The sequence below is a fragment of the Mustela putorius genome, unplaced genomic scaffold (genome assembly GCF_011764305.1).
Source record: "Mustela putorius furo isolate JIRA1106 unplaced genomic scaffold, ASM1176430v1.1 tig00003988_pilon_pilon_pilon, whole genome shotgun sequence".
In the NCBI taxonomy this organism is placed as follows: Eukaryota; Metazoa; Chordata; class Mammalia; order Carnivora; family Mustelidae; genus Mustela; species Mustela putorius.
In genome coordinates this window covers 7,171,353-7,188,221 of record NW_025422127.1, presented here as the reverse complement: position 1 = coordinate 7,188,221, position 16,869 = coordinate 7,171,353, and the positions used below count along the sequence as shown (strand labels likewise).

The 16,869-nt window shown below is 38.2% G+C and overlaps 1 protein-coding gene and 1 non-coding gene across 7 annotated transcripts in view; both read right to left on the bottom strand.

Annotated features, from left to right (window-relative positions):
* MON2 (MON2 homolog, regulator of endosome-to-Golgi trafficking) overlaps positions 1-15,234 on the bottom strand; it is a 108,923-nt gene extending 93,689 nt beyond the window's left edge. For 5 of the 6 annotated variants that reach the window (XM_004766585.3, XM_013063576.2, XM_045071837.1 and 2 more), the window contains exon 1: positions 14,693-15,234. In XM_004766585.3, the coding sequence (XP_004766642.1) occupies positions 14,693-14,803 (111 nt within the window). In that variant the 5' untranslated portion in view covers positions 14,804-15,234. The remainder of the gene's footprint in view (positions 1-14,692) is intronic. The other variant, XM_004766587.3, reaches the window with a different exon arrangement.
* On the bottom strand, positions 8,370-8,556 carry LOC123389667. Its single transcript, XR_006604299.1, has one exon. It is a non-coding gene; the product is annotated as a U2 spliceosomal RNA (small nuclear RNA).
* Positions 15,235-16,869: the final 1,635 nt, after the last annotated feature.

Sequence of the window (16,869 nt, the reverse complement as noted above, 5' to 3'; positions counted from 1 at the left end):
TGCATTTAGCTGGCAGCATTTGGAAGTTATATAGCATTTTATACAATGCCACAGAACTGTTCTGTCCAAGACAGTAGCCATTGGCCACATGTTGCTATTAAGCATTCTGTATGAGGTTAGTCTGAATTGAGCTGTACTCTTAAGTATAAAATACACAACAAATTTTGAAGACTTAGGGCACCTGGGTGGCTCAGTGGGTTAAGCCGCTGCCTTCGGCTCAGGTCATGATCTCAGGGTCCTGGGATCGAGTCCCGCATCGGGCTCTCTGCTCAGCAGGGAGCCTGCTTCCTCCTCTCTCTCTGCCTGCCTCTCTGCCTACTTGTGTTCTCTCTCTGTCAAATAAATAAATTAAATCTTTAAAAAAAATTTTTTTTTGAAGACTTAGTATGAAAAGGAAATGTAAACTATCCCTTAAATATTTACACTGGTCAAATGTTCAAACAGTATTTTGAATATATTGGGCTAAATTATATACTATTAAAATTTAATGCCTGTTTCTTTGTATTTTTAATGCAATTTAAAATTACACATATGGATTGCATTTGTGGTCCACATTATATTTCTATCGGACAGTGCTGACATATAACACTGATATACAACTTCCACCATAGAAACTCAGAACATTTTCACTATCAAGAAACATGCCTATTTAATACTTAAACTGGTCTCCACACTTCCAAAAATAATATATATTCATAAGTTATATGCCTAAGTTTTCCTATTAATTTGCTTACTACTTGCTCATTTATTTTGTCATATCTTACTGCTTGCTAAGAGACAAGTGATAGCGGGTTCTAAAGGTTTAAAAATCACTACGGAAAAACACCTGTGTCCTGGGGGTTCTTAGTTTGAGGGGCACTGGATAAATGCATAAAATAAATACTACACTGTAGGCTATACTATGTACAGTATATGACCTTTGTCATTCTGTTGGTTTCCAAGCATGTGAAGCCCTTGCCTGTGTTTGCAAATTTCCCAACTTCATGAGTTCTGACGCAGGATAGAGCTTATCTACACTATTAAAAATGGAAAATGCCAGATACTTGCTTTCCCACATGCCCTGGGAGCCTATTCTAATCCAAACAGACACACTTAGCAGGGATTCTGAACATGGAGAAAAAAGCAGGGACAAGAGAAAATTCTTTCTGATGACAGCAATTCTGAAGGTGACATCTACTTTCCCAGGGCAGTAATAGCAGAACCCAGTGGCAGCACAAAGGGGCCAGTGCCATCTCAGGTATCCAGTCACTTGTTTGGCAGAGAACAGCAGGTCCCAGCTATTTAGCTTCCCTTTGTTTCTGCACTTTTTCTAAAGCTGGTTTCCTCCAGCCTTCTGTCAATTATGTGGGCCACTCAATATATATCAGTATACTTCATTTCTGCTAAATCAGTCAGAGCTGGTTTTCACTGCTCACAACTAAGAAGCCTGATATACTAGGACTTACTTCTATAACTTTAAGAAATGAAAACGTCCAAGTTAAATGAACATTGCTACAAGCAAAAATATAGTAAAAATAAAATTCTTTGGGGAAAGATAACTGATTTTCTAATTATTTGGGGCAGGCAATGTGTATCAGAAACACCAAAGGCTTAAAAAAAAATCCTGATGCCCAGGTTGTAACACATTCCAAGGAATGCGAGTGGGAGCTAGGCATCAGTATTTTTTCAAATCCTCAGGTGAGTCTACTATGCAACAAAATCTAAAAGATGACTGCAATAATGTATGCAAAAGATGATGGTATAAAAAAGATGATGCCCAAGGTAACAGTGATTGAGATAATAAAAAATGGTCAGATTCCAAATATACTTTGAAGATGTACAAACCATAGCAAACTTACAGTAAAAATTTGGGTAAAGAAAAACAAAAAACCAAAATCTCAAGAATACTGAAATCATTATATATACTCTGTTATACTCACACATCGCATCTCAAACTCTGTTAGGTAAATTTCTTACAGAGCCACTCTGTTGTCACTGAGATTACTTCTACCATCATTTTCAAGCTCTTCCCCTCTTCACTATGACCCTTTGTACCCCGTATATGTTCAAGTTCAGTATTACTTCCTGCTTCAGCATCAACAAAAATTGGTCTAACTGAACCATCATAAATACCACTGTTATTTGTCCTAACTCTGAATTCTAGCTAGTCTGACCGAAACAGTTTCCAAAATCAGTCCTATCACTTGCTAGTTACCAGATGTCAGTCAGTAAAAGATTTCAAATTTGCTAGACACTATTCTGATTCCCTGAGATAAATTAATAGTCTATCCATGTCTGTGTCAGAGATATGTAGATATGTATAAAGAAGTACAAATAAATAAATTGTAAAGAGTATAAAATGCTTAACAATTATTTTTATACCTACACAATGAGGAAAAGAAATAAAAAGTGGGTGGGTTTTTTTTTTAAAGTATAATAGTTCCAAAGTAGTGTTTTAAAAGATACATAACCAGTATTTTCATTCCTAAACACACAAAAAAAATCATAAGGACTATTTGTTGTCTTAGAGATAATTAGACCTATCTTAGAGATCCCCATTTTTTACATGCAGGTTTCTATTCTCTTTCTACTTTGAAAATGTAACAGCTTATCCCCTAGGCACCCTGTGTGGCTGGAAAGTCTCATTATCAGAGTTTACTGACAACATTTGTATACCAGGGACTCCCTAACCACTATAGTCTTACTTCATACACTGGCTTAGCTACGTCTTCAAGAGCGTCTTTTATAAATGGAGATATTCAGACTCAGATTGCCTTCTGTTTATCAATGATGGTCTATGTGAAGAAGAGTCTTTAATTTCTTGCTTTATAAGTATCCTCTACTCTGATCAGGTTATCTTGTAACCTGATACAAGATCTTGTACTCTGATCAGGATATCTTGTATATCCACTAGGGAATTACTCAATTATAAACATAGTTATTTTTTTTTCCTAAACTGGCTCTCAAGCATAAAATATTTTTTTAAGAAAGTTGCCATTTCTGTAGGCTTAGATAGAGATAGGATAGGATAGGTTAAGATGGGTAGTCTAATATATCTATTCCTGGGGGTAATCTGAGTTAGGAAAAAACACCAAAATTAAATACACTGTAGTACTTAATACCCTTTACTCTTAAAATTAATCTCTCTCAAGAAATATTTTTTCTTTTTTTCAATATTTTTTGCTTACCCAAATAGACTCACCAAGGACTTTGGCACAGAAAAGTAGAGACAAAGAGAATATGTACCCCTCTTCCAAGACCATCTAGAATATTCTTGGCATCACTTCTTACTCGGTAAACTCTTCCTGGGCAATCTCATAATTCCATGGTTTCAATTACTTTCTAAATGCTGAAGACTCCTAAATTATATTCCTGTTCCTTGCCTGTCTCCTAAACTGTAGGACTTATTAACCTAAATGTTTAAGGGGCACCTAAAATTCAAGATATTCAAAATAGGTGTCATTATGTCACCCCCTCCATGCATTTCCACTTCAGCCCCAGAAACACATGTTTCTCCTCCTTATAATCTCTATTTTTCAGAACAGCAGCAGCATCCATCTACTTACCTACTACACATCTAGAGATTCTCCCCCTCATCCCACAAATCTGATCAACCACAAAGGCTATTTTGTGAGCATATCTTATATTCATCCTTCTCAAACCCCACTTCTGCACCTTGATTTAAACTTCTCATTATCAACCTAAATTAGTAAAATGAAGGTTCTACTAGTTTAGAACCTAAACAACCTAGAGATTTCTCTACTTATAATCTTGCCCTCCATTCATCCACTGAGTCAAATTTTCAACAGTTCCCTAGCACCTATCTCTACTAGCGTTTCTCAAAACTGAATAGTGTAAGGCCACCCTTTAAAAGAAACAAAACAAAACAAAAACAAAAGCAAAAAAAAAAAAAAAAAAAAAAAAAAAACCCATAGACCTACCCAGTTACTGACAAATCTAAGCATGTATAAATCAAATTAGGAAAAAATTCCTTATTTTTACCACTCCTAAATTATAAACCCAACAAATTCAAAAGTTACATACAGACCCAAACTAACACTAATTTAATGTGACAAATAATGTTTTGCTGAAATTAAACCACTGCTGATAACATGAAGATAACTGTAGACTTATGGAGCAGGTTCTCCTGATTTTGGCACCCTTATAATACCATAAGTAGTGACAGAAATAATTTCTTCCATCAATTTTTTCTGTGACAATTATCAAAAAGCTTTCCCATATTTGTGGGCTATCTATGGTTTGTACCTATAACACTTTATCCCATTCACCTCATTACATGTCTATTCCTCCATTCTAACTGTAAGCCCCATAAGGACAAGAAATATATTCTATTCATCCCTTCATATTACTAATGCCTAATAGTGCCTGGCATACAGGAGCTACATAATAAATGTTTCTAAACAAAAACATAAAAAGTTCTAAGTAGAAAAAGAGACTTCATTGCCCATTAACTGAAAAATCCAGAGGAAATCTGACCCAGAGATTCACAAAGCCATCAGGGCTGCAGTTCCACTTCTTTGCCATTCTACCAGATCTGTCCTGTTCCATGGTAGGTGAATCCTTAGGCCACTTCCAATCTTGGCAATAAAAATAGCTGCAGTCATTCTACACCTCACAATTTTATATGGCACTATCTAATAAAGATCTCTTTCAGTAGCTTTTAAGAAAGAAAGGAAACTCCTTGTCCAGGAGCACTCACTGGCATTATGTAAGCTGGGCAGAAATGAAGGTGGGGATGGTGGGGGTGGGGAGGGTAGATTAAACTAATCAAGGTATGGTACCCTGAAGAAGGAGTAAAATTAATTCATCTCAATCCAAAGGTCTAGAAATGAAGGAAGAGGAAATGGATGTCAGGAAGAGAATTAACAAATGTCTACTACTTGAACTAGGGACAAACTAAAAAAAAAAAAAAATTTAAAAAAAGGAATGCTAATTCCCTTTGTCAAAGCTTCCATGTTTTTTAGAAACATATGTTCTATGTTCTATGTTTTTTATTATGTTCTGTTTTTAAAAAAATGAACTTTTTTTAAACTTTCATCTATGAAAACAGATCTCAAAATCAGAACTAATTTACCAAAGGTCCAAATTAATGATCCATAGGACATAGCATTAAAAAGAGAGCTAAAGAAGTAATGTGAAATTCAAATTAACAGCAACTTGGATTTTAAAATGTACTCATAAAAAAAAAATAAAATAAAAATGTACTCATAAGACATCAGGCAGGCATAAAGCTGCCTAAAGACTTATGATTTTGGATGTCAGGTAAAATCAAAAAACCTAAAGTGAAGTCTACACTTGGGAATAGGGAGATCTAGAACATTCCCTAGAGGACAATATATGTGATATGCCTATATATATGGTATCCCTTTTCTTTCCTTTTAAAAAAATTTTTAATCTCCAACAAGTAACTAATTAGTACCTCCTAGATATAAAAATGCTTTGCACTATGGTGAACAGAAAGATAAACAAGATTCAAGATTTACCCATAAGGAGCTATTTGGAGAAAAAACAAAAACCCTAAAATCGCTATAACAGAAGGTAAAATATAAGAGTTATGAAGAAATAACTTTTAAAATAAGTTTAAATGAAAATTGAAAAAACAGAGGGAAACATAATAGCTTGAAAACCCTGGGAAGGAGCTGTAACAGTTTTTGCTCTAGCAACTACCAGTACATGGCACACAGCAGGTACTCAAAAACTATTTCATGAACAAATGAATGAAGGGATGAGAAAATTAGAAAATTATCTGAGGGCACCTGGGTGGCACAGCTGATTGGACATCCAATTCTTCGTTTCAGCTCAGGTAGTGTTTCTCAGGATCATGCCTCAGGGCTGTGGGATCAAGCCCTGCATCAGGCTCCATACTCAGTGCAAAGTATGCTTGAGATTCATTTTCTCTCTCTCTCTCTCTCCCTCCACCGCCCCTCCCCCTTGCAGACAAATGCTCCCTTCTCTCTCAAATAAATCTTTTTTTTTTTAAGATTTTACTTATTTATTTGACAGACAGAGATACAGCGAGAGAGAGAACACACGCGGGGGGAGTGGGAGAAGGAGAAGCAGACTTCCCACGGAGCAGAAAGCCTGATGCTGGGCTCATGACCCAAGCCGATGCCCAATGACTGAGCAACCCAGCTACCCCATCAAATAAACAAATCTTCAAAAGAAAAAAGATAATTATCTGTAAAGCTAATTCATTCATGCAACAAATGGATAAGCAACATTTAAAGTGGGATTAAATGAAAGGTAGGATTTTTATTTTTTATTTTTTTTAGATTTTATTTATTTGACAGGCAGAGATCACAAGCAGGCAGAGGGGGGGGGGGAGCAGGCTCCCTGCTGAGCAGACAGCCTGATTCAGGGCTCAATCCCAGGACCCTGGGATCATGACCTGAGCTGAAGGTAAAGGCTTTAACCCACTGAGCCACCCAGGCGCCCCAAGGATTTTTTTTTTTTTAAGATTTTATTTATTTGTCAGAGAGAGAAAGAACAAGCAGGAAGAAGTGAGAGAAAGCAGGAAGATTTTATTTATTTGTCAGAGAGAGAAAGAACAAGCAGGAAGAAGAGAGAGAAAGAAGTGGCAGGCAGAGGGAGAAGCAGCCTTCCGTTGAGCAGTAAGCCGGACATGTAACTCGATCTCAGGACCCTGGGACCATGACTCAAGCCAAAGGCAGATGCTTAACCCACTGAGCCACCAGATGTCCAGAAAGGCAGAATTTTTTTTTTTTTTTTTTTTTTTTTTTAAAGACAGGAGAAGGTGAGTCTGGGCCAGCAAAAGGAACCTCAGAAACATGAAAGAGGAAAGCAGTAGCACATATTTGAAGAATATATAGCAGGCAATAAATCTTGGCTGAAGTATAAAGGAATATGAAGAGAATATGAGGGTGATGACACTTCTAGAAAGGAAGGTTAGGACAATCAAGGAGGGTCTTAAATACCATGCTAAGGGGTCCTTTACGTACAGAGCAGCCACTGAGTGTTTCTGAGCCATATATTGAGTATATTAAGCTAGTGGTTACATGTAGAATGGTTTATCTTTTGTGGCATTATTGCATACTAAAGACCAGGCATTTGAAACCTGGAACTAAAATAATATGCTGAGAAAACAGAAAGAAGGAGAGGTATGTTGGAAATTACAGAGCAGGAAGGAACATGTGACAATGAATACAGAGAGCAGAGGGGGGAAAGATAGCCAAACGTGACTAAGGTAAGCACCAGTGATAAATGCCATCAACAGAACAAATGAAAGGAGGGGAAAGGGCAAGTTTTTTGATAAGTTAAGTTCAATTTCAAGAAGTCCTATTTCAAGTGTGGGAAAGATATTCTGGTAGGTGTGTTCCACCAACAGCTAGAAACACAGGTCTCTGCTCAGGAAAGAGAGCAGTCTGTGCAGCCCTTTTCAGAGTCACTGGTACTGGGGTTAAGGCCAGCAGCAGGGGGAGTTAAGAAGATGCCAGGGCTAAGGGATAAGTATGGAGAAGAGGCCTGAAAATAAAATTTAGTTTACACTTATAAAGAAACAAAGGGAGAAGGAATACTGAAAGAGCCAGGAGAAACAGGAAAGTAAAGTGATACAAACTTCAAAATGAAAGAACTGCAACATGGAAAAGAATGATGAATAGTAACAAATAATGAAGCAAGGCAGAGGAATGGGAACAATGGTAAGAACAAGTTGAGTATGTTTTAAAGGCACTTTGCAGTATGATACAATGGAGAGGAGTTTCAGAAAGATGCACAGGGATTCGCATCCCAGTTCTTCCACCTTCTAGCTTTACTAATGTGTGCAAGTTACTGAACCAAGAAAAAACCGTAATTTCCTCATCTGTAAAATTAAAACAGCATCTTCTAATAGAATCAATGGATGCAAGGTCCCTAGACTAATGAAAAAACAATATTTTACTCAACACTGAGTTAACTTCATAATGATAAAGGCAGTCTCATTCATTTTCTTATTTCCCACCATACTTTACACTTAAGACACTACTAAATTCCTATTAAATTATAACAGTGATAGCAAAACCCAATGTTTTATACATGACTGAAAATAAGCTCTACTTATATAAAAGAAAAATGGGGAAAATTCCATTTTTGAAGTATGTCCTAATGTCTTTTATTTCTTCTGTATCACCAAAGCACAGTGATAAGAAGATGAAATCAATACATTGGACTAAAGATGTTTTCACTGATCTTTGCTCTCATTTTCTTCACAGAAGTAAAAATACGATGATCAAAACACTTAGTGAAAAAAATGTTTTATATTTTAACAATAAATGTCATTGTTTATGGACTTTCATAAATGTATAAGACATGTTATAGACTAACCAAAAGCTGTTTAAAGAACTCTCACTGTAAAATGCTCTTAGAATACTGCAATAATGTAGAAAATTTTCCTAGAAGTTCTAGTGAAAACATTTCTGCTTACATTATTCTTGAAGTTAACATCTAAACCATTAATCAGAAGAAAATGAATTTAATGAGACCTTAGGAATCTAAGGTAACTCTTCTGGAATAAAGTCATAGATACTACACTTGATCTTAGCCAAAAGGCCAAGAAGCGATGGAATAAAGTCATAGAAAGAGCAGAGTCAAAGGGAAAAAGAGAAAAAGAAAAGAAACAAAGACCAAAGGCCACTCCCCTAACACAATTATCTAAAATTGCATTATACAGGAAAATAAGTCTTGACTAAAATAATTTCCAACTCCTTACATACTTCTCATATTAATGTGACTGGGGTTGGTACGTTTTTTTGAATAAATTATGAAAATTTATTTCAATATACAAAACACCAACTTACTCTATGACATTTCTGAGAAAACACAATTGGTTGTGTCATGAGTAAATTTGTTCAACCAACATCAACAGAAAAAAAAACTACATTATAAAATATTAAACCAAAATAGCTCCCATTTAAGCATGCAAACATTATCCAGCCCTCATTCTTAACTGTCAAACAATGCTGAAAATGAGATCTTCTCCCTACTAGAAGAGCCAACCAACTTGGTCCTCAGTCCTCATACAGCTGGTTAAACAAAGAATCCTGACATTGTAAGTAAAAGGCATCTCTCTCACCAAACTAATACATAAAAACACTGGGCACTGAGGAACTCTACTATAAGAACTTTTGCAAAAATCCCTGACAACTAACTCTTATCAAGCCCAAATACACAAGACAAAACAAAGCACCTGACATGGGAAGACTACTTGCACTCTTTTTTTTTTTTTTTTTTTTTTTTTTTTTTTTTTACTATTTATACCCTTATTGATTCCACTTCATTAAAAGGGAAAGAAAAAATCCATTCAAAACCCTAATTCTGACCACCTCAACTCAAATGATCTTCATTCCCTTCCTCTTCTACCACCCATTCCCAGGACTTCATCATCCTCTCGGGCAGCCTAATTTGGCAATCTGAAATCCATATCCCCTTATTGTCCCAATCCCTGTCCTTCTAGCTCTCCCACTCCACAACTCAACTGGTCTTTGATTAAATTGCTGCTGCTAGTGCCTTAACCTTCCATCTTCTTTCAATCAACCAAAATTTTGTTGGATTTCCTTATTTAGGAATACAACATAGACCTTACCATCTATCATCATTTCAACCACTTTTCCTGCCAAGACTTTTAAGTGTCCCAAGTCAATTTCTCCTCCACTTCTCTAAAGTGATCCACTGCTCCCCTCAAACTTTCTTTGATTTCTTTCATCACCATTTTGTAATTTTCAACACACAGATCCTGTATATGATTTTTTAAAAAAGATTTTATTTATTTATTTGACAGATAGATCACAAGTAGGCAGAGAGGCAGGCAGAGAGAGGAAGGGAAGCAGGCTCCCTGCTGAGCAGAGAGACCGATGTGGGGCTTGATTCCAGGACCTTGGGATCATGACCTGAGCCAAAGGCAGAGGCTTTAAACCCACTGAGCCACCCAGGCACCCCTCCCCTCAAACTTTCTACCCATCACTCCTTTCATCACTAATTACTCCTAGCAGTAAGCTTGTTTCCTACCTTACCAAGAATAGAGGTCATAGGCCAAACTGTCCACAACTTCCTATCTCTCCACAATGTCCCTCATTCAAATTTATCACATTCAAATTCATTTTTTTCTTTTTCTCTTCCTCGATCTGAGGAAAATATGTTCCTTCTCAGATTGAAAGCAAGTTCATTCACTTATGCCCTTGAAACTCCAGCTTTCTCAGGGACCTTGCTTTACAAGTATTCCCTTTCTCTCCCATATCCTTAACTTTAGCTGGCCAGCTACCTCTTTCCCTTTATTGTTCTTTTTTCCTAAAGTTCCTTCTTTGGGCCTGATATTCTCATTTATACACTCTTCCAGAACCGCTTTATCTATTCCTATGGTTTCTATTATCATGTATAAACTGATACTTCTAAATCTGAAATTCTAGACCTTCCCCTTAAGAACCAAATGATCATTTTCGAACTGCTACTGGTCATTTCCACTTGGATGTCACACATGAATCTTAAACTTATTATATTTAGGACTACTCACTTTACCCAAAAAATCAACTCCTCTTATGTTCCTTCTCTTAGAGATCTATCTTGTTTCCAAGCCAAAACCTGGGAGGCATCACAGATTTGTCTCTCTGCATTATATAGGAGGTCACCATGCCCTGGTAATTTTATCTGCTAAGTCTCTCTTTAATCCATGCTCTCTCTTTTACACATGCTCACCACAATGCAAGTTACCTTCTGTCTTCCTCTACTGCTACCTTCATGCAGGCAATCATTTTTTAAATTTGCTCTCTTTGCCTCAATCTCAGTTCCCTCTAATTCTTTCCACCAATACTGTCAGGAAAATGTTACTAAGGGGCACCTGGGTGGCTCAGTCAGTTAAGCATCTGCCTTCAGCTCACGACATGTCCCGGGGTCCTGCGATCAAGCCCCGCCATCAGGGTCCCTGCTCAGTGGGGAGCCTGCTTATCCCACTCCCCCTGCTTGTGCTGTCTCTCAGTCTCTCTCAATAAATAAATTAAATCTTTGGAAAAAAAGTTACTAATTATAAATTTATCGTATTATTCTCACTCTTAAAAAGCTTTAATGGCTCCCAATTACCTTCAGCATGAAATTTATTTGACATGAAATATAAACATACGCTGTTTCCTCTGCCTGGAATGACTCCCTCCTCTTCTTCTATTGGCTAACTTCTACTCATCCTATTAAAGCTCAACTCAAGAATTACAAATTCTCTCTGATTGTACTTCCAATCTTAGATCCCCCTCATTTGTTTCCAAAGTAATGCCTGCAAACAGAACAACCAAAATGTTTTATTCACTAAATACATAAACAGAAAGCTTCAGAGATTACTACCTCTGAAAGCACTGAATTTCAATTATACAGAAATGATTTTACAACGCTTTAAAGAAATTTTTAAAGCAAAGGAATAATTTTTCATACAAATATTCCAGAACAAATTAGCTAGCACACTTGTGCTAAAAAAGTTACACAGCTGAAGCACTAAAATTTGTATTTATGGACTAAGAAAAATAAGCAGGAATATGAGAAGGAATATACTGCTGTTATTATTGAATTACTACTTTTATTATAAAATGGCAATGAAATTACAGCCACTATTGAAACAATTTAATAGGCAAAGGATAGATTTATACATGAAAACAACTAAGATGGAGAAAACAATGTGGAGATTCCAAAGATAAGAATAAATATCAATAAATAAGGGATGCCTGGGTGGCTCAGTCAGTAAAGCCTCTGCCTTCATGATCCCTCAGGTCATGATCCTCGGGTCCTGGGACTGAGTCCTGCATTGGGTTCCTTGCTCCATGGGAAGCCTGCTTCTCCCTCTGCCTGCCGCTCCCCCTGCTTGTGTGCTCTCTCTCTCTGACAAATAAATAAATAAAATCTTTTTTTTTTATTTTATTTATTTGACAGAGAGAAATCACAAGTAGATGGAGAGGCAGGCAGAGAGAGAGAGAGGGAAGCGGGCTCCCTGCTGAGCAGAGAGCCCGATGCGGGACTCGATCCCAGGACCCTGAGATCATGACCTGAGCCAAAGGCAGCGGCTTAACCCACTGAGCCACCCAGGCGCCCAATAAATAAAATCTTTAATAAATAAATAAATAAATAAATAAATAAGGCGCTATCCTTTACCAATACTCTTTTCTTCTGTAAGCACCATGATCAAAAAAAAAAAAAAAATTACTGGAAACTTAAAATAAAGATTAAATATAGACGCTATCACTTCATTCTACCTTGTTTAAAAGGTAGTGGGGAAGGAGGCATCCCTTCCAAAGCACATGTGCAATCACCTCTGTACTGCACTGAGTTGTTTAGTACCCTTATAAGTAGTTCAGAGTAAGTATTTTTCAGTAATAATTGCGAAGATATTGGGACAGCGTTAACTAGTAAAGCTTCTTATAGTGAGAAAGGCTTTGCCTTAAGGTCTACTGAGCACCATCCTCTCCCCATCCCCAAAATAAATAAAACAAAAATGTACCAGTTCCTGGTACAAAAGCCAAAACTTGGCACTACTATTAATTTCCAGGAAAAATTTAATGCAACCAAAATATTTCTTGAAAATCAAGGGTCCCTCCTAAAGAATCATCATTTTCAATATTTACTACTTCATTCTTGTTTTAAACTTGACACAGTAATGGTCATTTTCCAATTCCTAAAGTGGGACCCTAAGTATATTAGAAGTGCCATTGGTTAAGGAGTCAAAGTTCTAACATTCAACGGATTCTTATGGAGTAGGTACTATATAGGAAATTATTTATCAGAGATTATCACACCAAGAATTATTTTTGCCATTACCTCAAAGAGTAGGTGCAATCACTAAGTATCTCTTTGGCCCACGTTCAAGTGAAAAAACTAATGAGCTTTAATGAAAGTTCCTAGATTAGATAGACTGAGTTCTAGAACTCTGTAAGTTACCTGTTTGGAATTCTGAATGCATTTTCCTAAAGAAATAATGTAATAAATGGCAATTAAATTTTCAAGCAAGCCCACAAAGGCCTTTATGTGTAATATAGAGAAATCTCAGTCTCTATATAAATTATAAGAGCTGGGAACAGTCAGTTCTATAAATTGTTAAAAATTACAAAATGGATTTGACATTTCAATAATGAGCATTTCTCTTACAATTAGAACAGCCTGATTCTTTAAAATTCTTTAAAACTGCTTAATTCTTTAAAATTACTTAGTATAAATTTTTTAAATAAAATAAAATTACTTAGTATAACTTTCAACAGAAGAGGATACAGAGAAAATAATGAAAATCTGTATCACAAGCTATTGAGTATCTGAAATAAAACATATTATGATAATCATCTTTCCAAAAGTGGCACATCAGGTTTCCACTATTGGGTAATATTTGCTTACTTTATTAAAGAAATACTAGATGGAGTTTGTTGAAGACTGATGAGACCAAAAGCACTTACAGAAAAGTTAAGGTTCCTTGGAAGCCTAAAATCCAAACTTTACTGGATAAGTTTTAATTATAAAATTGTTATAATAATAAAAGGAAAACATTTAAATTAACATGAAAACATTCCAAAATTCCTTAGTGAACTTTTGGTGAATCCTAAATAGTAAATGAAATTGTGGATATACCAAACTACATTAAATAGGAATAATAATAATTGCCCTTGGGGCACCTGGGTGGCTCAGTTGGTTAAGCAACTGCCTTCAGCTCAGGTCATGATCCTGGAGTCCCAGGATCAAGTCCCACATAAGGCTCCCTGCTCAGCAGGGAGTCTCCTTCTCCAGCTGACCTTTCTCATGTGCTCTCTCATTCTCTCTCTCTCTTTCTCTCTCTCAAATAAATAAAGTCTTTAACAAAAAGAAAATTGCCCTTACAAAAATATCATTGAAATACCTTATGTCAGGTAAGAGAAAGGAAAATGAGAGGCGATTTTAAAAAGCTTAAGAGAAATAAAATGACATCTTAAGAAAAATGTCAATAGTGATTAAATTAAAATTTTCAAGTTAGAAATATTTGGACAATTTATATACATTTTATATACATTATTAGTTGAAGCCTGTTTTTAATAATAAGCTTTTTGCTCTGAAAATCTTACCCTCATAATCTAATAAATCCACCCTTTAACCCCCCTATTCACCCACGAAAGAAAGATGAAGAGTGTATTGAATTTAAACCCAAACGTCCCATTACAGCTGATAACAAGACTTAACATGATTATTGTGGGCCTTCAATATTTGTCATAAGCTAGGTGACTGCACAATTTACTAATTCTTGATAGTACTGACACTGAGTTAGGCTGCGTAACACACGACAAGAAGGAAAACTACTTCCCATTGAGTGATACATACTTAAACGTGAGGAGCGGAGATTTTTTTTACCACAACGATGGGTAACAGTTTTTAGAAGCAACAAACTTTAAGTTTTTAATTCTGGCCTGGCTAGTTTCAAGTTTGGAAAAGGCCAGAAAAGGCGAGGGTAAGGTACATTAGCTGAATCGGCTCACTCCCCGAAGTTCATTTCTAAACGCTGAGGACAGCAGTAGAGAAAATCAAAGCACCCCAGTCGTCTTCAAAGGAAACTATAAATTATAACGCGCTTGTGGTGCAAGCCACTGACTCGTAAATCTGGAAAGGTGAGGACCAAGTGAAAATTAGACAGGACAGGAGTTTGGGAGTGAAGGGCTGGGTCTAATAGGACCGGACATGCTTACCGTGCCTTCTCCCAACGCCGTCCAAAGCTTACCTCTTTGACAGGTGGGAATTTCTTCTTGCATTCCAGGGACAAGGCCCGTAAATCGCTCTGCATATTCTCCAGCAGCTTCTTCACCGCCTCGGGGCTGTTGGTGCCGGACATGATCCACCAAACTCCAATCCAGTATACGAGCGGCGCAAACGAACTCCAGCCCTGTCAGCCCCTGGGGGCGACAGGCAGATCCCTCCTGGCCTCTCTGGCCTCTCTGGCCCTTCCGCAGCCCGCCTCCTGGGCTCGGCCAGGCCTGGGCTGCGAACCCCGGAGCGTACCCGAGCGCCTCCCGCAACCTCCTCGCAACTCTCACAGCTCCTATCCGAGGCGCCCCCCGCAGATGCCCCGCCCCGCTAGGCTCCGCCGGCTCTGACCGAGGAGCCCACAAGGCGGGCAGGTCCCTCCCGCTGCCGCGGGGTCCGGCCACAGTTCGTCACCAGCCAACCTGGCAAAAAGCTTCAGCGATTGCTCCCCAAGCCCTCCAGACTCGCCGACGCCATTACCCGAGTCGCCCACAATTCCGAGCGCGGCCGGGACACGTCAGCCGCACTTCCGGGCACCACGGCCACCGCCCCCGCCGCGGCCAACTGGGGAGGTGAGCCGCAGGAGGGGCGGGGCCGGGGGCGTGGTCACGTTTGGGACCCACCAGGTTCCGGGAGGAGCCATTTCCCTCATTCCCCACCCCCGTCCCCCGCCCCACCCGCACACACTTGGGCCAGTTCTTTGCTTTTTTTAGGGTGACTGCTCTCTGAACGGAGCCACGTATCTCTTGGCCTATCTCTTGCCGTGTGTTTGAGTTAAACTGTATTTCGGTGTAAGCCGTTTGCTTCCTTTTGGCTTAATCTTCATCCGTTTTGTCCCTCTTCATTTCTGGCCCCTCGCATCCCTGGGCTAATGGCCCCTGTCAGTGCCCACCTCCTGTTAATTTTTGTCCCTCCTTAGTACCTAAATTGCAGTTCCTTCACAGAGTTGTACGGAACATACGGGTGCACTTACTGTGCTATAGTTATTTATTTCCCTAATTTGTAAAATGGAAGATTAAACTACCCTTTGTTTCAAACCATCCACTGTCTTTCCGTTTCGCCCAAAGTAAAAGTCAGAATTCCTTCCTTGACCTGCCAGGTGCTGTGCGATCTGCCCCGCCCCTTTTACCGCTAGTCTCAGCTAAAGTGAGTTTCAGAAGCACTGGATTTTTTTTTTTTTTTTTTTAAACCTCTGTTTTGTTCCCTGCAGTATCTCCAGCACTTAGAACAGTGCTTGGCACATGGCAGATGATAAATAATGGAATGAATGAATACCCTGCTGAAAACAGTTTTGATGCTCAAATAAGACACCGATATAAAAGCCTTCATTAGGAAGCAATTGTCTATAAAGCCAGAGTAAACAGAAAAATCATCTGTGCTTCTCCGAAGATCTGAGCCACTATTTGGCAAAGACATCTTGCAACTACTGAGTAGGAAGCAGAGAAAGGTAGAGGGAAAGCCTGAACCAGGGTAAAGATAGGAGATGAAGAAATAAGCACCTTCAGACAACTGAGCTGATGACATCTTTGCAGTATGGAGGACAATGGACTGTTGAGAGTGTCAGTGGGCAACAAGGTTTGGCTGTGAAATAAGACCTTGCACCACAAATACTTTGTAAACTAATTTGTTTTTTCCATCTGACAAGAAGTAAAGATGGAAACATGGAGAGCATGTTACCTTGGTGGAGGGACATTAATGAGCTCTCAGAACAGTAGTTTGGATCATTTGTGTCTACACACAACTTTGGGAAGTTTGACAGCTCTTATAGTATAAGTTTCTGTGTTTTTTTTAATGTTTTAATTTTATTAACATATAATGTATTATTAGCCCCAGGGATACAGGTCTGTGAATCGCCAGGTTTACACAATTCATAGCACTCACCATAGCACATACCTTCCCCAAGGCCCAAAACCCCACCACCCTCTCCCTACCTGCCCCCCACAACCCTCAGTTTGTTTTGTGAGATTAAGAGTCTTTTATGGTTTGTCTCCCTCCCGATCCTATCTTGTTTCATTTATTCTTTTCCTGCCTCCCAAGCCCCCACGTTGCATCTCAACTTCCTCATATCAGGGAAATCATATGATAATTGCTTTCTCTGATTGACTTATTTCGCTAAGCATAATACCCTCTAGTTCCATCCATGTTGTCGCAAAT